A 22,999-nucleotide genomic window follows, 5' to 3' on the forward strand; every position below is an offset into this window, starting at 1 on the left:
ATACTAAGTGAAGTTAAGTCAGAGAAAGACAAATATGATATCACTTATATGTGGAATTTTAAAAAATGGTACAAATGAACTTTTTTGCAAAACAGAAACAGACTCACAGACACCAAAAACAAACTTGTGGTTACCAAAGGGGAATGGTAGAGGGGAGGGATAAATTTGGAGTTTGGGATTAACAGATAAACATTACCTATATATAAAATAAACAACAAGGTCCTATTGTGTAGCACAGGGAACTCTACTCAATATCCTGTGATAAACCATAATGGAAAAGAATATGAAAAAGTATATATATATATCTGAACCACTTTGCTGTACAGCAAAAACTAACATAACATTGTAAATCAACTAAATAAAAAACAAATAAAAATTTTAAAAAATCTCCCCACAAAGAACACTGCAGGCACAAATGACTCCATGGGCAAGTCCCACCAAACATTCAGGGAAGAAACAATCTTACACAAATTCTCCTGGGAACAGAGGACAGGTGGATGCAAATCCCAACAAGGACAGCATCACAAAGGCACATGTCACCCTGGAGACGGACGTACCACATCTTCTCAGAGCCACACTCACGCTGTGCTGGCTGCGTGGGGGGCCTGTCTGGGACCGCGCTCACAGGTCACTCGACCCTCACGGTGGCCTGCGAGGCAGGCCCTGCAAACCAGGACACCGAGGCCCAGAGAATCTCACTGCCCAGGGGGACATGAAGTGGCACACCTGGAACACAAACTCCTACACAAAACATCCACAAACCACGTACAACAACATGTCTGTAAGGAAAGCCCATCATCACTAAGTTGTGCTTATTCCAGAAATTTACTGTAGTTAACCATATTAATAGAACAAGGGAGAAAAATCATATGGTCATCTCAATAGTGGCAGAAAAGTGTCTTATTCATCCATTCATGATGACAAATTCTTAGCAAATTAACAACAGAAGGAGCAAGGCCACCTACCAAAAAACCGATTGCAAATTTAGTGGTGAAGTGGTAAAAGCTCCCCTTTGATTTAATACCCAGAACAAGACAGATGCCCGCTCTACTACCACGTATAATCCACAATTATATTAGACGTGCCAGCCAGCACAGAAGAGCAAAACTCAAAACAAAACCGAAAAGAAAACATAAAGTAAAAACCCAGAGTAAAGGAATGCAACGGAGAAAAGAAAAGCCATTACTCACAGAAGGCATGACTGTACTAGAAAGTCTAGCACAGCTACAGGCAAATTATTACGAGTTTAACAAGATCTCTGGATGTAAAATTAATGTACAAAAAATCAATTCTATTTCCATAAAATACAAACAAACACATTTCAAAAATACATCTTTTAGATATGGCATCACAAAATAAGGAAAACCTGGGAATAAACAACAAAAGATGCATAAGACCTCCATGGAGAAAATTATAGAACTATAATTAACATACATTAAAGGAGATCTATTAAGTGGACACAGATACTACAGTCACAGCTTGTAAGACCCAATATTACCTATGTCAACTCTTCCCAAACCGACCAACGCAACCCCAAACAAAATCCCAACTTAACCAGCTAATTCTAAAGCTCATGCAATTCAAAGGGTCAAAAGTAGCCCAAACATCCCGACATGGGGTGGGAGGTCTTGACCTACGGAGTGTGGTGCTGCACAGGGACAGACCGGACACCAGTGGGGGGAACAGACGCACGAATCACTTATGACCAACGAGTCTTGTGAATGGATGACGCTGGGCAACTGGACCTACATGTGAAAACCCCGGAACTGGGTCCTTAACCCTCACAACGTGCACAGAAGTCAATTCCAGGTAGAATATGTATCTAATACTCAAAACAGACAAAACTATACGCTCTTTTAGAAGATACATGGAATATTTTATGACCACAAACAGAAAAATCATCATGAAAAAGACTGATAAGTTGCATCCTGTTAAAGTTTAAATTGGGACTTCCCTGGCAGTCCAGCAGTTAAGACTTTGACTTCCAATGCAGGGGGTGTGGGTTCGATCCCTGGTCGGGGAGCTAAGATCCCACATGCCTCGCGGCCAAAAAACCAGAAACAATACTGTAACAAATTCAATAAAGACGTTAAAAATGGTCCACATCAAAAAACAAAAAAAAACACTTTAAAAAAAAGTTTAAAATTTCTCTTCATCAAAACACACCATTAAAATGTGGAAAGACAAGAAAAAGCTATTTTCAAACATAATCCACAAAGTACTAGCATCCAGAACTATAAATAACTTCTACAAGTTAAGAGACAGGCTATCCGGTAGGAGAATAGGGAAAATCCTTGACCCGCACCTTGGCAAGCCAGGTGCTCACCCTGGCCGACAGGGCAGCAGGTGCAGGACTCGCTAGGAGGCAGACTTCTAGAAGCCTGACTGAAAGTGTGGGGCACGAGGGCCAGCAGGTGTCCCCACATACCTGCCAGCGGCAGTGTTAGCTGGAGTCACCACTTTGCAAACAGTTCCAGATGATCTGTAGTAAAGCTACTCAGAATATGGTTAAGTAGTTAAATGAAACATGAACATAATGGGAAATAAAACCTTTATAAAAAAGGTTTTCTTTCCTTTTTGTAAAAAAGGACCAAATGGAATTTTAGAACGAAGAAACACACAATTTCTAAAATTAAAAATTCAGTCTACAAGCCCAACAGCAGATCAGGCGCATGGAGGAGAGAGCAGTGAACTCTGTGACGGGACGACAGAGACCACCCAACCGAAGCTCCTAGAGAACTAAGGAGGAAAAGACCCAAGCTTAGGGAAAGCGGGGGCCAGACCCAGGGGCTGACGTGGCGTCACTGGAGTGCCAGGGGGGAGAGGATGGGAGAGGCAGGTCAGGTCAAGGGAGAAATAACAGGAAATCGTGGCCCAAACTTTCCACATTTGACTAAAAATACAAACTCGGGTCCAACAAGCTCAACGTAACCCAAACGAGAAACATAAAGTAACAGCACGGCGACAATCTTCTACAAGCTGAAAACGGATTCATGAGAAAATCTTTAAATAAAAAAAAAAAATCTGATGATGAAACACCCACCCCCCCGTACCAACTTCCCTGTGAAGTTACAAAAACACAACGCGACCTGAAGGCAAGCCTCCTCCTGAGCCCCAGGACCCACGCCAGCCCCTGCTCTCCACCTGCAGCTCTGCTCCCTAAGTCCACCGCACGACACTCTGAACTGTCACTTCGCTTCACCAAAGAAAGCACGTATTACCTAAGATATAACGTTTCCAATCTAAAAATCTAATCTTATGCCCTGTTAGGACATAATTTTCAGAAATGAACTGCAAACCAAGGAGAGCGGGGCTTGGGCGGGTATTTCTCCTGTGGGTGTTAATGCCACAAACATTATTCTTCACAGCTCTAAGTGCTACTTGTATTTATTCTCAGATCTTGCAGTTCCTGCTCATCAACCGTGGTGCACAGCTTATTTCATAAAAGAACTCAACGTGAAGCTCAGTTATAATTAACAAGCCGCTTTTTAGAACAATGTATTAGTTTATTAAATAAGGGTTGCTTGTTACACAATAAATTATTTTCTTTAACCATCCTACAGAGCTGCTTTCTTGCACGTTAGGCAGAAAAATACAGCATCTTCTTTGTCTCAAGATATCTGATGAAAAAGTAATGACCTGTTTGTCTCGAGACACGTACAGGGCTTGGATGAGCCTGCCTCCTCAGGACACTTCGGAGCCCGCAGCGCAGGCCCTGAAGACAGGCGCCCGCAGAGAGGCGCGCTCAGGGCGCGGGCGGGCGGCTGGGCAACGGGGCCGTGGTCTTCTTGAGCTGCCTGTAGCTCCAGCGCAGCTGCTCCGCCTCGGCCTGGTGCTGCGCCCGCGCCCGGCCCAGCTCCCGAAGCAGGTGCTCGTTGGTGCTGACCAGGGACCTGGAGACGAGGAGGGGGACAGCGCTCAGCCCCGGGCCCCGTCCCCGCCCCGGGCCCCGTCCCCGCCCCGGGGGCCCTCCCGCTTGCCCTGCTGCTGCCCCTCGCCTGGCGGGGCTGCGTCTCCCCGGCCCCGGCCCCGGCCCGGCAGGCGCCCCGCTGGCGCGGGAGCTGAAGGGGCGGGGAGGCCCCTTGACGCTCTGACAAGAACACTCCATCTTCACGGCGAGAAAACAGTGTTCCAGTTCTAGAAAAGGTCCAAGGATGGAAACAGTTCTAACTCGCAGTCAAATGCACTTCTGACACAGACACAGCACAACGGGAAAGTCCTGGGTTTTTTACTGCTGTGACTGTTTTTAACTCTGGAGGAATCTCAGCAGGAAAGGGGGGCTGCACATTGCCGACCCCGTCTCCAAGCTGCCAGCTCACCAAGCTGGCACTGACTGAGGGACCTCCATGGCACCGCGAGCCACAGATAGCGCGGGGCCCCGTTCTCCACGACGCTGGCCACCCCAGCGACAAGCCCCGTGTGCCGGGACACCGGGAGAGCCACGGGCCAGGCGGAGGCTTGGCACCGACCCGCCTGCTGCTCCGAGAGGCGCCGCGGCCCTGCCACGCCCACACCGAGCCCACGGAGCCCACCCGCCCGCGGCCTGCCTGCCCTCCCCACGGGGCTTGTGCTGGGACAGGCCCAGGGGCCTGTGGCCTCCAATCGCCACCAGGTCACAGCTGGCTCTGGCTGTGGCAGGGCAGGTGTGGTGACCTCGCCCAACAGTGAGAAGGGGGCAGGGGGAGAGCAGAGGAAAAGGGAGGGTGGGGCGGGAGTGCTGCCCTCAGGCCTGCCCCCCACTGCCGCCGGCTTTCCCTCCGCAGCCCCACCCGCTTGCCAGCAGCAGGTCTCTTCACAAAATCCAAGCCAAGGGCAAAGGTGGAATCTTCACGTTTCTATAAGAACAGCCGAGAACCACGCCGAGGGGGCACGCGCAGGCCTCCAGGACACTGCACCACCTCTCCCTCGCCCCTCGTCCCCCCCTTAACACCTCCCAGGAAGCTGCAGCAGGAAGGACCTCGCTGCTCAGTAAGACGGGGACGCTCACACAAGCTCCAAGTCAACCCAGCGGCACACACGGGCTCAGGACCACCGGCCCGCTGCCCCGGGCAGGCACCTGTGGCTCTCCTGCAGCATCTGGGTGAGCTCGTGGATCCGGTCGTAGTGCTCCAGATGCTGCTTCAGTTCCACAATCTCACCAGAGAGCCGCTCCACACTTGTCTGAAGTCCTGATGGGAAAGAAGTAGCAATAGTCAGTGAAATGCGCTCCCACATTTTTAAAAAATTTTATTTATTTATTTATTTATTTAGTTTTGGTTGCGTTGGGTCTTTGCTGCTGTGCGCGGGCTTTTCTCTAGTTGCGGCGAGCAGGGGCGACTCTTCGTTGCGGTGCATGGGCTTCTCATTGCGGTGGCTTCTCTTGTTGCAGAGCACCGGCTCTAGGCGTGCGGGCTTCAGCAGTTGTGGCTCGCGGGCTCTAGAGCACAGGCTCAGTAGTTGTGGCGCACGGGCTTAGCTGCTCCGCGGCATGCGGGATCTTCCCAGACCAGGGATTGAACCCGTGTCCCCTGCATTGGCAGGCGGATTCTTAACCACTGCGCCACCAGGGAAGTCCCAACACTCCCACATCCTGGAAACTAAAATGATTCTAGAGTTTAAAGCGCACCTGGGAAACACGGGACAAGGTCATCAGGGTGAACAAAGCAGCCCCCTCTCCACCTGCAATCGTCCCACCCAGGGCCCAGCGCCGGCCCCTGCTGTTGGGAATGAAGCCCCGGGACTCTGCCCTCCGGGCACCCCTGAGGGGCGCGTGCGGCGTGGAGCAGAGACAGGTGGAGGTGGGCCTGGCGCCAGCCGGAGGTCCTAGGCTGGATCTGCTGCTGGACACTGGGCCTTCAGGAAGAAGACCCTGGCAGCCGACACGACTGGGGTGAAGGGCTGCGGGGACGGTTACCGAGCGGCGGGCCCCGGAGGGTCTCGGCTGTGACTGTGCTCACGCCCTGAGATACTTACCACCCCGTCCTTTAGGAAGAAGTTTCAGGCCCCTAAGAGGTCAGACTGGAGCAGACACTCAGGCTGAAGCCCCTGTGGGACCCCACGTCACCTCACATTACCCCAGAGCAGGCTGCACCCCACCTTGAAATCCCAAGGGCACTTTTGCAAAACTGGCAAAATAGAATCCAAGACAGTGAAGAGGGAAACAAAAATGACCTGGGTCTGGAAGGAGCCGTAACAACGAGAAGGACGCCCCGGGGAGGGCCCCATGGCCTTTCAGCAGCTCAGAGAGACAGTCCCGGGCACGCATGCCTGCCCTGGCAGGGCTGGGGGCTCTGACCCCGCTTCACTGCACTTGCTGAGTCTGAATCCTGTGAAATCCTGACTCTTACACATACAAGTAAACCATGAACTCACCAGTGATCTGCAAGTTCAGTGTGGATGGAGTGTCGGCGTTTCTCACTTCTTTTTTCACGCTGAACAGAAGAGACTTCAAGCTACTGCTTTCCTCCAGAGTTCTGTCCAGATGCTGCCTCAGGTGATCCTGCAGACACAGAGCAACGCATGCCAAACAGATGAGTCAAACTCTGTGCAGACTGCATCGCTACAAAGATGGCATCTGGGGCCCGTCTGTCTGGATCCAAATGGTCCCAAACTGCACACTGTAAGGGGAAGGGGTGCCACTACTCATCTGCCCAAACCCCCAAATCCACGGTCCTCTGTTTCCGGGTTGACAGGCCTGCTATGCCCATGGGGACGACGCACTGCCCAGTGACCAGGCAGGCTGGGGCTGCAGCCCTTCCTGGATGCGAGAGCCATTTGTGTGCAGACACCCAGAGGATGCCAGTACCACTTCACTATTTTTCATTTATGCCTCTAAAAATGAAGCTTTGTGTAGGATCTCTGTCTTGATAAGACGATACGCACCAGACACTTCAGACACTTGTCTCCCAGCAACCCCGTGGCTACTTTCACTCCCATTTTACAAAACGGGGGCACTGAGCACAGAGGGTGCTGACGCCCGGGCAGAAGACCCGTCCCCGCCACACGCAACACACAGAAGCCACCACGTGGCACCCTGCTCACCAGCTGCCGCATCGCGAGGACTTGCGGGGCTGCCTGGCATGGCCGTGGAGGGCCTGCACCCTGCTAAGCCTTCAGAGGAGACCACAGCCCCGAGTGACAGCCTGACAGCAACTTCAGGAGGCCCCAGGACACACGGCTCAGCTGCCCTGGGCTCTGACCACAGAGGCTGCACAGGGTGAGCGTGTGCTGTTTGAAGTGTGACTGGGGGTAACTTGTTATGCAGCAACAGACAACCTAACACAGGGGGTTCAGTACCTGCTGCATTCCCTACAGCCCACCCTCTTAACCACGGGACAGAAGCCAAAAAGCTTCTACACAGCAAAGGAAACCACAACAAAATGAAAAGGCAGCCTACGGATTGGGAGAAAATATTTGCAAACCATTTGTCTGATAAGGGGTTAATATCCAAAATACATAAAGAACTCACACAACAGTGAAAAAAACAATCTGATTTAAAAATGGGCAGAGGACCTGAACAGACATTTTTTCTAAGAAGACATACAGATGGCCAACAGGCGCATAAAAAGATGCTCAACATCACTAGTCATCAGGGAAATGCAGTTCAAAAGCACAGTGAGGTGTCACCACACCTGTCAGAATGGCTTCATCAAAAAGACAAGCGATAACAAGTGCTGCCACGGGTGTGGAGAAAAGGGAACCCTCGTGCGCTGTTGGTAGGAATGTAAATTGGTGCAGCCACTACGGAGAACAGTATGGAGGTTCCTCAGACAATTAAAAACAGAGCTACCAGATCCAGCAATTCCACTTCTGGGTATTTATCTGAAGAAAACAAAAACACTAATTTGAAAAGATATGTGCACCCCCCATGTTCATAGCAGCATTACTTACAATAGCCAAGATATGGAGCAACCTAAGTGCCCACCAATAGATGAATGGATAAAGAAGATGTGCTATATGTATACGATGAGAAAGACAAGTACCATATGATCTCAGTCATATGTGGAATCTAAAACAAACAAACAAAGTGAAGCTCACATACAGAGAACTTGGTGCCTGCCAGAAGCAGAGGTTAGGGGTGGGAGAAGTGGGTGAACCGTTCCTGCTTTTTAGTTTAAATCAATTGAATTTTTTAAAAAAGTCTACTGCAAATAAAAGGGAGAGGTTGTTAATTAGATAAAAAACACAAGACCCAAGTGTATGCTGCCTACAAGGAGCCCACTTTAAATACAAGCACACCAATAAATTAAAAGGACAGAAAAAGATACACTATAGCAACACTAATGGAAGAAAGCTGCGGTGGCTACGCTCACGTCAGACAAGGCAGAATAAGAGAGAGAAAGAGCAGGTACAAAGGGCAAAAGCACGAGAGGAAGCATCACACATTCAGGCGACTGACAGCGGTTAATGGCAGGCAGGGTGCCAGGTGACGGCAGTGCGTGGAGGGAAAGGCAGAGAACGGGCCAGGAGGCGCACCAACACGGGACGGCCGCAGCGGGAGGACCACCCCCTGGAGACGCCGACACCGCTGAGCACACAGGTGTCACCTGAGCCCCCCGAGATCAGGGCACAGGCGTGGGCCCGTCGCATGGCACAGGAGTGACCACGTTCACACCGGGCAGCCTAACTGCACGGCCCACACACTCAGCCCTGACGACGTACGAGCTTGACCAAAAAGAACAATTATACTATATGAATCAAATTTACTTATTTTGGCTATTAAATAGATAAATAAATAAATAAATAAAAATAAAATGAAAGGACACTCTATAAATAGTTTCCATACAATTAAACTGAACCATAATGATCAGTGAGGTAAAAACCTCAACATGCTGAATGCACGATGGTCTTTAAGTAAAAATTATACATGTTTAAGGTGCCCCTTCGATGGTCTGATGTGCGTGTACATAGTGATGATCACAGTCAAGGTAATACACACATCTTCTCTTCACAGAGTAACCATTTCTTTGGTGATGAGAACACGGGAAATCTGTTCTCTCAGCAGATTTCCAGATTCAGTGCGGTCTTATTAGCTGTGATCATCAGGCACACTTTAGAGCCCTAGACTTAGTCACCTGCAGAACTGCCACTCTGTGCCCTGGACCGCCATCTCCCCACACCCGCACCCCCCACCTCCCCACCGCTGGTGACCACCCTTCTACTCTCTGCTTCTATGAACTCAACTCTTAGATTCCATATATGAGATCATAGAGTTTGTTTTCTTTCCACATCTGACTTATTTCACTTAGCATAACGCCCTTGAGGTCTATGGGCGAGCAACGTTTGCCACATTGTTGCAAATGGCAGGATTTCCTTCTTTTGAAAGCTGTGTAATGTCCCACTGTACACATACACCGCGTCTTCTTTACCCACTCATCCGCTGAAGGACACTTAGGTTGCTTCCACATCTTGGTTCCTGTGAATAACACTGCAGTGAACATGGCAGTACATGTATCTCTTCCAGATCCTGATTTCACTTCCTTTGGATAAACAGGCAGAAGTGGGATTGCTGGATCATATGCTAGTTCTACTGTAGATTTTCTGAGGACCCTCCATACTGTTCTCCAGAGCGGCTGCACCAACTTACATTCCCGCCAACAGTGCACGAGGGTTCCCTTCTCTCCACACCCGCCACTTGTTATCTCTTGTCTTTTTGATGACAGCCATTCTGCAGGTGTGAAGTGATAGCTCACTCTGGTTTTGATTTGCATTTCCCTGATGATTAGTAATACTGAGCATCCTTTTCACATGTCTGTTGACCATCTGTATGTCGTCTTTTTAGGTCCTCTACCCATTTTTTAATTGGGTTTCTTTTTTTTTTTTCTATTGAGTTGTATGAATTTTTTATATATTCTGGATATTAACCCCTCATCGGATAAATGGTTTGCAAATATTTTCTCCCAATCCATAGGCTACCTTTTCATTTTGGTGATGGTTTCCTTTGCTCTGCAGAAACTTTTAGTTTGAGGTAGTCCCACTAGTTTATTTTTGCTTTTGTTGCCTTTGCTTTTGGTGTTACGTCCAAAAAATCACTGCCAAGGCCACGTCAAGGAGCTTTTTTCCCGTTTTCTTCTAGGAGGTTTTTTGTTTTTTGTTTTTTTTGGCCGCACCACGCAGCATGCGGGATCTTAGTTCCCCGACCAGGGATCAAACCCACACCCCCTGTAGTGGAAGCACAGAGTCCTAACCACTGGACCACCAGGGAAGCCCCTTCTAGGAGTTTTAGTTTCAAGTCTTATATTTAAATTTTTTATCCACTCTGAGTTGAATTTTGTGTGTGCTGTAAGATAAGGGTCCAAGTTCATTCTTTTGCCTGTGAACATCCAGTTTTCCCAACACCATTTACTGAAGAGATTATCCTTTCACCATGGTGTATTCTTGGTGCCCTTGTCAAAAATTAGTTGACCGGGCTTCCCTGGTGGCGCAGTGGTTGAGAGTCTGCCTGCCGATGCAGGGGACGCGGGTTCGAGCCCTGGTCTGGGAAGATACCACATGCCGCGGAGCAATTGGGCCCGTGAGCCACAACTACTGAGCCTGCGTATCTGGAGCTTGTGCTCCGCAACAAGAGAGGCCGCAACAGTGAGAGGCCCGCACACAGCGATGAAGAGTGGCCCCCGCTCGCCGCAACTGGAGAAAGCCCTCGCACAGAAACTAAGACTCAACACAGCCAAAAATAAATAAATAAATAAATTAAAAAAAAAATTAGTTGACCATATATGCGTGGGTTTATTTTTGGGTTCTCTATTCTGTTCCAGTAATCTATGTCTGTTTTTATGCCAGCACCATACTGTTATGATTACTATAGCTTTGTAATATAATTTTAAATCAGAAAGTGTGATGCCTGAAACTCTGTTCTTTCTCAAGATCACTTTGGTGATTTGGGGTCTTTTGTGGAACTACAAAAAGAAGAATACAAATTAAAAGAAAAATAATTATACAAATTTTAGAATTGTTTTTTCTATTTCTGTGAAAAATGCCATTGGAATTTTTATAGGGCTTACACTGCGACTGTAGATGTCTTTGGGCAGTATGGACATTTTAACACTAACAACCTTCCACCCATGAACATGGGATATCCTTCCGCTCATTTGTCTTCTTCAACTTCTTTTATCAATGTTTTATAGCTTTCAGTGTTAAGATCTTTAACCTTCTTGGTTAAATTTATTCCTAAGTATTTTATTCTTTTTGATGCTATAAATGGAATTGTTTTGGAACAATCATTGGTGTAAGAAATAAGAATGATTTTTGTTATGCTGACTTTGTATCCTGCAACTTCACTGAATTTATTTGTTCTAATTTTCTTTTGTAAAGTCTTTAATGTTTTCTACATGAATGATCACATCATCTACAAATAGAGGTAACTTTACTCCTTCCTTTCCAATCTGGAGGCCTTTTGTTTCTTTTTCTCACCTGCTTGCTCTTGCTAGTACAGTTGATCCCTGAACAACGGCAGGTCGGGGGGCTGGGGTGCCGACTCTCCTTGCAGCTGAAAATCTGCATATAATTTATAGTCAGCCCTCCAAATCTGCAGTTCCGTGTCTGTGGATTCAACCAACTTCCAATTGTGTAGTACCATAGTATTTACTATTAAAAAAATCCACATATAAATGAACCCATGTAGTTCAAACCCACGTGCTCAAGGGTCAGCTGTACTTCCAGTGGAAGAGAAGCTGCAGAGTGGACACCCTGGTCTCATACTGGGTCTTAGAGGAAAAGCATTCAGTCTCCCCCACTGATCGTGAGGCGAGCCAAGGGCTTCTCACAAATGGCCTTTACTGTGTTGAGGAAATTTTCTTTTACGAATGGATGTTGAACTTTTTCAGATGCTCTATCTCCATCACTTGGGATGACTGTGTGGTCTTTATCTTTCCATGAGTTAATGTAGCATATTAATTTGTGTAGGTTAAACCAACCTTGCATTCCAGGGGACAATCCCTCTTGGTGATGATGTGTTGCTGAATTTGGTATACCAGTCTTCTGTTGAGGATTTTTACATCTATGTGCATCAGATAGTACCCTGTAGTTTTCTTTTCTTGTGGTGTCTTTGGCTTTGGTATCTGGGCAATGCTGGCTTTATGAAATTAGTTTTAAAGTATTCCCTCTACTTCTATTTTTTTGTAAAAGTTTAAGAAGGATAAGTATTAATTCTTATTTGAATGTTTGATAGAATTCAGCCATGAAGCCATCTGGTCCTGGACTTTCCTTTATTAAGAGGTTGATTACTGTTCCATCTCATTTGTTATTGGTCTCTTAGGTTTTATTTCTTCTTGATACAGTCTTGGTAGGTTGTATGTTTCTAGGAATTTATCCATTTCTCCTAGGTTCTCCAATATGCTTGTATATAACCATTCCTTGACTCTTTTTATTTCTGAGGCATCCGTTGTAATGCATCCTCTTTCATTTTTGATTTTGAATCTCCTCTCTTTCTTAGTCTAGATAAGAGTTTATTGGTTTTGTATATTTTCAAAACCCAACTCAGTTTTGTTAATTTTTTTCCTGTTGTTTTTCCACTCTCTTATTTTTGCTATGATCTTTATTATTTCCTTCCTTCTGCTTACTTTGGATTCAGTTTGTTCTTTTCTCTAGTTCCTCTAGCTGTAAAGTTAGGTTGTTTGAGATTTTGAGATCTTTCTTCCTTTTTAGTGTAGGCATTTGTGAGTGATGGTCTCATGGTGAGGTTACAAAGGACGAGGGCAGCCTCAGCCAGGAAGTGGGCTCCACTGCCAGGTCCACACTGTGCTGGCTCTGGCTGCCCTTCAGTGCCACCTGGTGGCGGAATTCCCACAGGTCCAACAGGACACCTTGGTCTCATAGCTGGCTGGTGCAGACAGGACAGCAGCAGGGACCCCAGGTCACCCAGGTAACTGGAACCTCTCTCACCAGTGTTCTGGGGAGCCTGGGCCAGGGAACACTGGGGCCACAGAAACTCCACCTCCAGCCCAGCCTCACTCTCTCTTTTTCTCTCCCACTCGGCCTCTCTCAGGACAGAATGCAGCTGCCCAGGAGAGGCAGAGCTGGGACAAGTGGCAATGCTGCCATCTGCAATCACTGTCATGAGGGGTCCTGGAGTGACAGAGTCATGCTGCATCCCTGAAGGGCAGCTGGAGTCCCTGGGGGTGAGGAGAGCCTGGTGGGGGAGGGGGTTTGTGTCCTGTAAGGGCAGGAAGGGGCCCCAGTGTTGTGCCCGACAGCTGTAAGGGGAAGCAGTGTTGAGAAGCTACCCTCATTCTGTGACGTCAAAACTACATTTTGCTCCATCTGTGAACAAACGGAACTAACTCACCATCTCCCTCCGAGTGTCGCTGAGTTCCGACACCACCTCACTCATCTTCACGCTATACTGCTGCTGTAGCTCACCAAGGCGACTCTGCAAAGACTTATTTTCCATAGTCAGGGAGCTAATTTCTTCATTCACACGTTGTTGAACTGTCCTGAGTGGCTGTGAACTCTCGGACAGATGACAAAATGTGTCTTGCCTGAGCTAGAAGTAAGAATCAAACATTATTACAACATTTATGTTGAAAGGATGAGTGTAAACAAAACATGTTCAATGTATTTTGAATAACACGGGCTACATGGCTCAAAAACACTGACTGGCATGGAGACTGGAAAAGGGACAAGTACACCATTGAAATGACCTCATCAGGCCTCTTTATCCCCAGCCGTGGAAGAGGAGCAACAGGCAAAGAGCAACAGTTTTAGAGACCTAGAGAAAAGGGCCCTCAGGGAAAGGCCACCGTTAGGAAGGTCTGCTTGAACGCTCTCTTACACAGCACCGAGCTCCTGCTCCAGGCCTGGCCCTGCAGTGCGAACAGTCTGGCAGCTCCACGCCTGGGAAAGCACACAGTCCTGCTGCTAGCCCTGAGAGGGTGTAGGTTTATGAGGTCAGAATCCAGGGGCGCCAGCTTCTCAGAGCATCCTGATTCCAGAAGGAGAAGCTGAGGGGCCAAGACACTGAGTGGAAGGCCTCTGGTGCAGCTAAGCTGGGAGATCCAGGCAGAGCTCAGGGTCTGCTGGAAGGAGAGAGCTGGCAGGTCCCTGCTGCCCCTGGGACACGTGAGGCTGCAATCAGGCTGAGGGGAAAGAGAAGGTGGCCCTGGGGACACAGCATGTCCCCATCTCACACCCCGACTCTGGATGTGGGGTCCCCTGTGTGCCCCTGTACCCAGGCACCAGGCAGAAGAAAACCCAAGTCCTCTCTGGGGAGGGGCCATCTTCCTGGGCCTCAAGTCATTTCCACCAAAAGGTCAGCAAATCCAGGGCCCTGCATTCAGTCAAATGCTCAGAGGGTTCGGAGAAGACAGCAGCAGCATTTTAGTCTCTCCAAATCCCCACATAAAAACAGAACAAGGAGAAGCAAACACCCAGGAAGAGCAATGCCAACACCACTGGCTGATGACACACCTCCAGGAAGCCCGGAGCGCCAGCAGGTGGGAAACGACAGCCACAGGCCGCGCGGAGTCCTCCGTGTCTGCCACCTCCCAAGAACCCAGACTCTGTGGACAGGACCATCAGGACAGTCCCCGCAGCGCAGCTAGGCAGTGAGGCCGGTGAGGCGGTCCAGCGAGACGCAGGGACCAGCGCCCAGCAGTGGGGCGCAAGCACCTGCCCGCAGAGCCCTGGGCCGGCTCACGAGGAACGCTTCACTGCTACGCCGGGGCCTGCAGCCACCCCAGTGCCTGTCCTCCACCAGGCCGAGGAGCGCCACCTCCAGGGCGGCCTTCTTCCCGGGCGGCACGGCCAAGTGCAATTTGGGACACACCTGCACGGAAACAAACCACGACCTTAGCTTTTTCCACGCCTGAAACCAGTGGGCGTGATGCAGCAGTAGGCGTGCGCGTCACACTGACGCCTCATCCCGCCACCTGCGAGCACAATGAACGCTTCACACACCGCAAACCCACAGGGGCGGCGCATGGGACTCACCTCCCCGCCCCCCGCACGTGTGTCCACATCCGTGGGGTGGGGACAACATCTCACACCGGGAGGAGCGGCGAAACTGTCACCCAAGTGTAACAGTCAGGAGACCAGTCGGTTCCCAGGGGCAGCTGTCCTGGGCCCTCCTGAACCAGCCCCAGCGACTCTGGGAGGGAGGAGACTAGTCTCGGCCTGAACGGTCACTGGAGCCCAGCGGGCCCCCAGTGCAGCGCAGCGACACAGGACTAGCGGGAGGGCTGGCCGGGACGGTGCAGGCACAAGCTGCTGAGCAGAGCCACCCCGGCTCCACCCCGGCCCAACCACGCCAGCACCACAGAGTCCCCGGCACTCACGGCGATGCTCTCGTTTCTTCCGTTCAGAAATTATTTCACCAATTTTAAGGGGTTAGTGCAGAAAGGGGGACGGCTCCTGCCCACTTTCTGACTGTCTAGGGAACAACTCCTGGGTCCGGGATTTAGGGAGTAAATGCCAGCAGTGCCAGAGCTGGGGACGAGGCCCCGCCGCCCTTCGCAGACCGGGGCTCCCCACTGTTACACAAATAAAGGGCTTTTCTCCTAAAGACCGTCTGGAACAGCCAGCGAGACCCTGAAGGGAGTGTGGGAGCAACCTGGGCCACTTGAGCCGGGACAGACCTCACTCCTGGCATCACTGCCCACCCACGTGAGCCCCCGGAGCACCGGGAAACACATGCCCGCAGAGGGGACACTGCTCTGCCCGAGGTCACACCAAGGGCGGGGCAGCCGTCTCCTGGGAGCGGTGAGCGTGGGAACCCTGAGGCCGGCCGCTGGCCCCCAAGAGTCGAGGCTGAGAGCCGCCATCAGCACAAACACCTCCGTCAGAAGCTGCACCTGCACCAGGCGCGGGGGACAGAGCCGAGGTCCCCAGGGTGGTCAGGCTTCTGCCTTCCACCCGGCAGAAGGGTCGTGCCCTCTCCAAGAGGACGACCACCACAGGGTCACAGTACTCAGAGAAGGGGGCACCACAGGCAGCGCCCCTCCTGCAAAGCCCCAACCCCACAGCAAGGGCCAGTCCCTCAGGCGCGGCGCCGCCCGGGGTGACATCCGTCTGGGGACAGGGAAGGCCCAGGCACATTCCCAACTCAAGAAATCCTCATTTTCCGTCCTTCACTCAATCCAGTGAGAGACTAAAGAGGCAAACAGACAGCGGCCAGACCAGTCGTGAAAGCAGAGCTCGGCCCCGCGGCCTGCGGCGGCCACCCTGGAAGCCACCCACCACCTACGATGAGCCCAGCGTCCCTGATTCTACTGTCTCCAGCTCAGGACCAACCACAGGGGGCCAGGCGCTCCCCTCACCAACCTCGTGGGACGCCCCCTTCCAGCCCCACCCCCCGGCCTCCCCGGGCCGCAGCCCCCGTCAGGGCACCCGCGCCCCTCTCTGCTGGGACGCTCTCCCCCACCGCCCACCTGGGAGTGACGTGGCAGGGCCAACCCCCTGCCCCGCGAGCTCGGAGGGCAAGCCGCCCACTGTCTGCTGGGTGGGCTTCACTCGTGTCCCAAACTTTGAGAATGTCTCAGTCTCCAACTGGGCCAGTGACAAGGGCGACGAAGCACCGTCCACAACCGCTCTGGGTGACTCTGGGGGAGAACTTCCACTCCCGAACGAGGACGTGTCCTTCGAGAACCAAAGGATGCACGCCCAAGACTCCCGCTCCCGAGAGCGCCGTGGATGGCTCCAGCCGGCGGGGCGAGGAGGCCGCGTAGGCCGGCAGCCCCCCTGGGGTGACACTTCCACCTCGAGGCCCTTCGCACTGCGGGAGAGGCGCGGAGCCCGGAAGCGCGCTTCTAACAAAACGGAGCGGTGACAGCGCTGCGGAGCAGTTCACCTAAGAGCTACGTTCACCGCGGGGTCGTGGTTAGCACCGAGGATGGAAGACGCGGCCTGACAGAGGACGGCGGCCCCTCGGCCTCCACACCTGGCTCACCTCACTCACGCTGCACGGCCTCCGCTGCTCGGGCCCCAAGGCCGCCGCGTGGGAACAGGGCCCCGCGCTCCAGCCCTCCGAACCGCTCTGCCTGCTCAGACTCTCCTCCAGGCAGCGCAGACGCTCCTGGTCCGCAGGTGCCTGGAACCTCCCGCCAGGCACCCTTCGCTTCCTGTACTTTTCCGGAGCAGGCAAGGGATTTGACCCCTTTTGCGTCAATAAACTTGACTTCTGAGAAGAGGGGGCTGAGTCCTCAGTGTCCATGGAGTCTGCAACAGAGAAGGGGCAGAGCCCTCACCACCAGGCACCCTGGGCTCAGGGACCGGCACTGCAATTTAAACAGCTGTGTGCACATGCATGCGTGTGTGTGCACGTGAGCATATGTGCAGGCATGCGTGTGCCTGTGTACGGATGCACGTGCACACACAAATATGCAAAATCCACCGAAGAGTGACAAAACCGAGGCAGTAACTTTAACCAATGAATCGACTACTTACTGTATGTCCTCTCACCAAAACTATGTATAACAAAGATGAGTCAAGTGGGTGACAAGATCTGGAAGTTACAGTGGATTTAATAACTTGTTCCTACCGGAGACGCTGTCGACGCGTCGGATCTAAGACCCTCCCTGCCCAGCCGCTGAGCCACTTCCCGGGCACTGCGGGGCCCGGCACCCCACAGCCCAGGGCCCTCCTCCCAGGGCACGCTCTCCTCTTGAGGCCCCTCAGCCCGAGCCCTGGACCCTCCTGCACGTGGACTCTGCAGGCACGCGGGCTCAAATCTACCCCAAAAGGCTGCCCTCTGGCCAGGCCTCCCCTCAGGGCTCCGTGAACAGAGCCACACCCAGGGCGTCCCCAGCAAACTCGGGCCGCGAGTGCTCGTGACCTGAGCAGACGGACACCACTGTCATGTGGCTGCCCAAGTCAGAGACCACCCGGACAGCCCTCCCCCCAGTTCCCTGTCCATCACCATACGTCACCAAGTCCACCCAACCGGCGCCAGCAGGCCACCTCTGCCCCTTGCCGGGACGGGTCTGCCGCACCCACTCAGACGGACCCACCGCCCGCCCTCCACAACTCAAATGCCCACCGGCCACTCCATGCCGTCCCCTGCCCCCAGCCCGGGGACCTGGCCCCCACCCACGCAGCACCGCGCTCCCTCACCTTGACCTGCGACCTGTGCCCTTCCTGCCCCCACCTCCAGCCCAGGGCCTCCACACGAGCCCACCCCCCAGACGACACACAGCTGAGCCTGGCCACCAGGACCCAGCAGAGCAAGCCACACTGGGACTGGGGGCCGGCCCACAGCAGCACAGTCTGAATGCTTCAAAACCCTCCAGGACGCAGACGACGGGAGGACCCAGAAACAGTTCCAGCTCACAGGCGCCTGAGACACGACGCTAAGATACACCACGTGCACCGGACAGGATCCGGGACACGAACACGCATCCCCATGCACACATACACGTGTAGATCCGTGTGTAGGGACACGCGCGTGCGGTCTCAGGCCACGGAGCAAGTGTGGCTGGTGCCTCAATGCCACGGCCTGCTCTGCAGTGGCCACGGGGCACTGGGCAGCCACCACCACGCCCCACCAAAGTCCCCACGGGCTCACCTGCACGAGCCTCAGGCAGCGGCTAGGTTCGCTCACGCTGGGAGGCTTCTGACGCCTTTTCCATGTTCGTGCAAACAACACTCTCATTTAACTTATTTAATTTCCCTTGTCTTTCATTTTTTAAACTGTAACAGTAGCCACTGTCATAACCTGGGCCCATGTATGTATCCAGAAGAAACTGTGTGTGAGCGAGAGTGTATACTCACAGACCAGGAACCTAAACCACAGATGTTCTACAAATGTCAACTTCCATTTATAGGGAAGATTCTTTCCTAAGACATCTTGGAGAGCTACGCGCACACACACTTTGAAGAAAAGAGGAGAGAAGATGGCGAGGCTGGGCTCACCTGGACACGGGGCCAAGTGCCGCGGGGGGAGCTCGCCGCAGCGCTGGTCCTGCGTCCTCGGCCCCACACGGCCCCCGCTGGAGCCGCTCCTCCGCATCTCAGGGCCCTTCCTCAGGGCGTCCCCGCACTGGTGCCATGCTGACTCAGGACTCGACAGGGGCTGCGACTCTGCTGCATTAAAAAACATTTTAGAAGCTTTGTTTCAGGCTTCCAACAGTGTACCGTATCTGTCAAGTATACTCCTTCCGTAGGGTAAATGGGAAAAGAAGGCTGAGCGGGTAACAAAGCACCAGCCCACCCTGGTGGGAACCTGCAGTGGTCACCGCCCGCAGCGCCCCAGGGGAGGGTGACCCAGCCCCACTCCGGAGAAACTGTTCGGCCGAGGAATCAAGGCAGACACGACGGTCAACAGAACCCAGAGACTCCAGCCCACTGAATTAACACGGGCGCCAAGGTTATTAAATGAAGAAAAAGACAGTCTTTTCAACAAATGGCACTGGCACAACTGGACATACGTGGGGGGACAGGCGGGCAACTTGACCCACTATCTCACACCACACCCAGAAGTTCACTCAAAAGAGTGGCTCTCAGACCTAAGCACTGACCCCCAGCACACGGACCGGTCCGTGGGAGAAACCCTCCACCAGCAGGGGCAGCACACCGAAAAGCACGACCGTGAAGGAGAACATGATGAACTGGATTTCACTGAAGTAACACTGCTCTTGGAAGCACTGTTTAGAAAACAAAAGGCAAGCCACAGCAGGGGCAGAAACTTGCAGTACGTATATCTGAGAAAGGGCTTGTGTTCAAACACCATGAAGAAGTCTTGTGCCTCAACACCAAGAAAAGAAAAGGAGAGGGGAACAGACAGGAACAGAAATGCCACAGAAGAAGATGTGAGCGCATGAAGAGGCTGTCGTGACTTGTTTTCAGGAAACACTAATTAAAACCATCAAGAGATACCACCACACACCCAGGACGGGAACCAGCGTTAGAGAGACTGACAGTCCCAGGAGCTGGCGGGGATGCCAAGGCAGAGGTGGTCCTGCAGCAGGGAAGCCCCAGCCCGCTGCATCTTCATGGAAAGCCCTCAGGAACCCACAACTCAGAAGCAGCAGCAATGGAGCTGAAGCTCACACACAAGTCCTGGCGGAAGAGCCCCAGCAAAGGGCGTGAAGTTCACGTGCACGTCCTCATCAAGGCTTATGTCCTGACCAACGTGCAGCTGGAGCCGGGAGTCCCCTCATGGCCGGCAGGGACTCACTCCCTCCAGCACAGGACGTTTCCTCCTTGTCTGCTTAGACATCTCACTTCTTCCCTATCCCTGTAACTGATCTGGGGAGGGACCTGATATAAACAGCCCTGCATCATGACTACATCCACCTCAAATACACTGACTTCTCCTTTTGTAATTCCATGATCCAAATTACTGACATTTACAAGTGCACAAGACTCCATGAAGATTCTGCATTTAAAGGTAAGCTCTCTAAAAAAGGCCGCCGTGGACTCTGAAGCCAGCAGGCATCAACCTCCCAGAAAGGCTGCAGGCGCTGGCCCTCTCCGTGTAGCAGCAGCCTACCTTGGGAGCTCTGGAAGCTGGCCTCTTGCTCCTGCTGGCTGGAACTCATGCTCCCAGGAGGGTTGCTCAAGTCCCACTCACACTCGGCAATGAGGTTCAGGACCGCCTCATCATCCGCGTCCATGACCAAGCCCTTCTTGGCCGAGGGGTCAGTGCACTTGGCTCTGGAGTGATGCGGTCTGCAAAGAAAAGCAAACCCAGTGCTGGCACTGCAGCCCACAGAGCACTCCAGCCCGTACAGACCCAGGGAGGGAGGCGCCTACACCGCGAGCACGGCCACAAGGTCTCCGAGGAGGAGGAGCTGGTGTCTCTACACAGTGAAGTTGGAGCGGACTCGGCCAGGACAACTGGTCACCACGCCAGGATTCATTCAAGGACAGAAGTCCCAAGAAGCTCCCCTGTGCTAGGATCTCCTAGCACATCCACAGTGCCATACGTGTGATCAAGAAAGCTCAAGGAGGACTTCTCTGGGGATCAGTGGCGAAGACTCCATGCTCCCAATGCAGGGGGTGAGGGTTCGATCCCTGGTCAGGGAACTAGATTCCCCCATGCCACATAGCGTGGCCAAAAAACAGAAAACAAACAAACAAAAAAGTAAGTTCAAGGATGTGGTGTTCCGAATTTCTATTTTCACATTAAGTGAAAATATTTCCCTACCAACTGAAATGTGAGGTTTTAGAATAGGACGTCCCTCCATACAGAGGTAAACACTCACAGGGAACCTCATTTCCAACAAAGGCAGCTTAAGAAATCACTCTTCAAGATAGAACTCAATCACATACTATGAATATTGATTTTATGACACCTTATCGTACTTTGAGAGATCAATGAATGATATTCCTTATTTTCTCATACTGAAAGTGTTCCAGATCCCTGTAGAAAGAAGGGGACTTGGTTCTCCTTCGGGGTCTGACCACAGAAACCTGACAGTGGACACATGCAGCCTCTCTGGGTATCCACTGTCACCTCTGGATAATAGGACACTGCACTAGATCACCTAAACTCTGTGGTAACTTAGTCTTCAGATAATCAAGCACAGGTAAACTGCAAAACACTGCTGAAAGAGATTAAAGATGATATAAATAAATGGAAACACACCGCACGTTCACTGATTGGAAGACTTAACACTGTTAAAATGTCAATACTACCCAAAGCAATCTACGGAATCAGTGCAATCCTATCAAAATCCCAAAGACGTTTTTTGCAGAAACAGAAAAACTCATCCTAAAATGCGTCTGGAATCTCAAGGGACTCCAAATAGCCAAAACAACATTGAAAAAGAGCAAGCATTAGAACTAGACTCAGATACGGCAAACATGCTGGATGAAATCAGACTCCGATTTAAAACAACTATGAGTAATAATGCTAAAAGATCTAATGGAAAAAAGAGACAACATGAAAGAACGGATGGGAATGTAAACAGAGAGATGGAAATTCTAAGAAAGAAGCAAACAGACGCGTTAGAGTCAAAAACACTGTAACAGAAAAGAACACCTCTGATGAGCTCGAGACTGGGCATGGCTGAGGAAGGGATCTCGGAACTCGAGAATATATCAACAGAAACCTCCAGAACTGAAAAGCGAAGATTAAAGAAGACTGAAAAAAACCAGAATAGAATACCCAAGAATCGTGGGACAACTACAAAAGGTGTAACATACACATTTGAGAATACCAGAAGGAGAAGAGAGAGGGGAACCAAAAAAATATTTGAAGATGACTTAAAATTTCCTTAAATTAATGTCAGACACCAAATCACAGAACCAGGAAGCTCAGAGAACAGTGGCAGAGTAAATGCCCAAAAAATTACAGCAAGGAATATATTCTACTGGAGAAAACCTAAGACAAAGAAAAACATCTTGAAATAGGCCAGAGGGGAAAACCATGCAAGCAAAAATAAGAGTAGAGTGAAATACTCAGTATGGAGACAAAAAAACTACCAACCTAGAATTCTGTACCCTGCAAAATTATCCTTCAAAAGTGAAGGAGAAATAAAGACTTTCTCAGATAAACAAAAACTGAGGGAATTTGTTGCCAGTAGACCTGCCTGGTAAGAAACATTAAAAGAAGTTCTTTAGAGAGAAAGAGAATGACACAGGTCAGAAACTCAAATCAGAGATGGAATAAGTGAAGGCAGAATAAAAACTTCTATTTTTCTTACAATCTAACAGGCAACAATTTGTTTGAAATAATAGCAACAATGTACTCAATACATTATGTTCATGTATTACATGCAGGGCTATAGTTTGGGTATAAATGAAATGAATGACAGCAATGATACAAGGGACAGGAGGGAGGAATTAGGAATATTTTGTTATTATAAGGTACTTGCACGATCTGTGAAGTGGTATAGTGTCTGAAAGTGGTCTTGGATTACTTGTAAATGTATATAGGCAGACCTTGAAGATACTGAGGGTTCAGCTCTAGACCACCACAATAAAGCAAATATTGCAATACAGCAAGTCACACCATTTTCTTGGTTTCCCAGTGTATCTAAAAGTTATGTTTACACTGTAGTGTAGTCTATTAAGCGAGCAATAGCATTATGTTAAAAACAATGTACTTACCTCAATTTAAAAATGCTTTATTGCTAAAAAATGCTAA

At 50.8% G+C, this 22,999-nt stretch overlaps 1 protein-coding gene across 9 annotated transcripts in view; it reads right to left on the minus strand.

The window, feature by feature from the left end:
• Positions 1 to 3,485: 3,485 nt before the first annotated feature.
• CEP72 (centrosomal protein 72) overlaps positions 3,486 to 22,999 on the minus strand; it is a gene marked incomplete at its 5' end in the record, with an annotated part of 32,930 nt that continues 13,416 nt past the window's right edge. For 6 of the 9 annotated variants that reach the window (XM_082456758.1, XM_082456760.1, XM_082456759.1 and 3 more), the window contains 7 exons: positions 3,486 to 4,137; positions 5,057 to 5,168; positions 6,352 to 6,478; positions 13,262 to 13,459; positions 16,859 to 17,127; positions 18,820 to 18,990; positions 20,399 to 20,577. In XM_082456758.1, coding sequence (XP_082312884.1) covers positions 3,612 to 4,137; positions 5,057 to 5,168; positions 6,352 to 6,478; positions 13,262 to 13,459; positions 16,859 to 17,127; positions 18,820 to 18,990; positions 20,399 to 20,577 — 1,582 coding nt within the window. In that variant the 3' untranslated portion in view covers positions 3,486 to 3,611. Of the gene's footprint in view, positions 4,138 to 4,987; positions 5,169 to 6,351; positions 6,479 to 13,261; positions 13,460 to 16,858; positions 17,128 to 18,819; positions 18,991 to 20,398; positions 20,578 to 22,999 lie in introns of all 9 variants that reach the window. The other 3 variants (XM_082456765.1, XM_082456766.1, XM_082456763.1) reach the window with 3 other exon arrangements.

Source organism: Balaenoptera physalus, assembly GCF_965194825.1.
Source record: "Balaenoptera physalus genome assembly, chromosome: 3".
NCBI classification, from domain to species: Eukaryota; Metazoa; Chordata; class Mammalia; order Artiodactyla; family Balaenopteridae; genus Balaenoptera; species Balaenoptera physalus.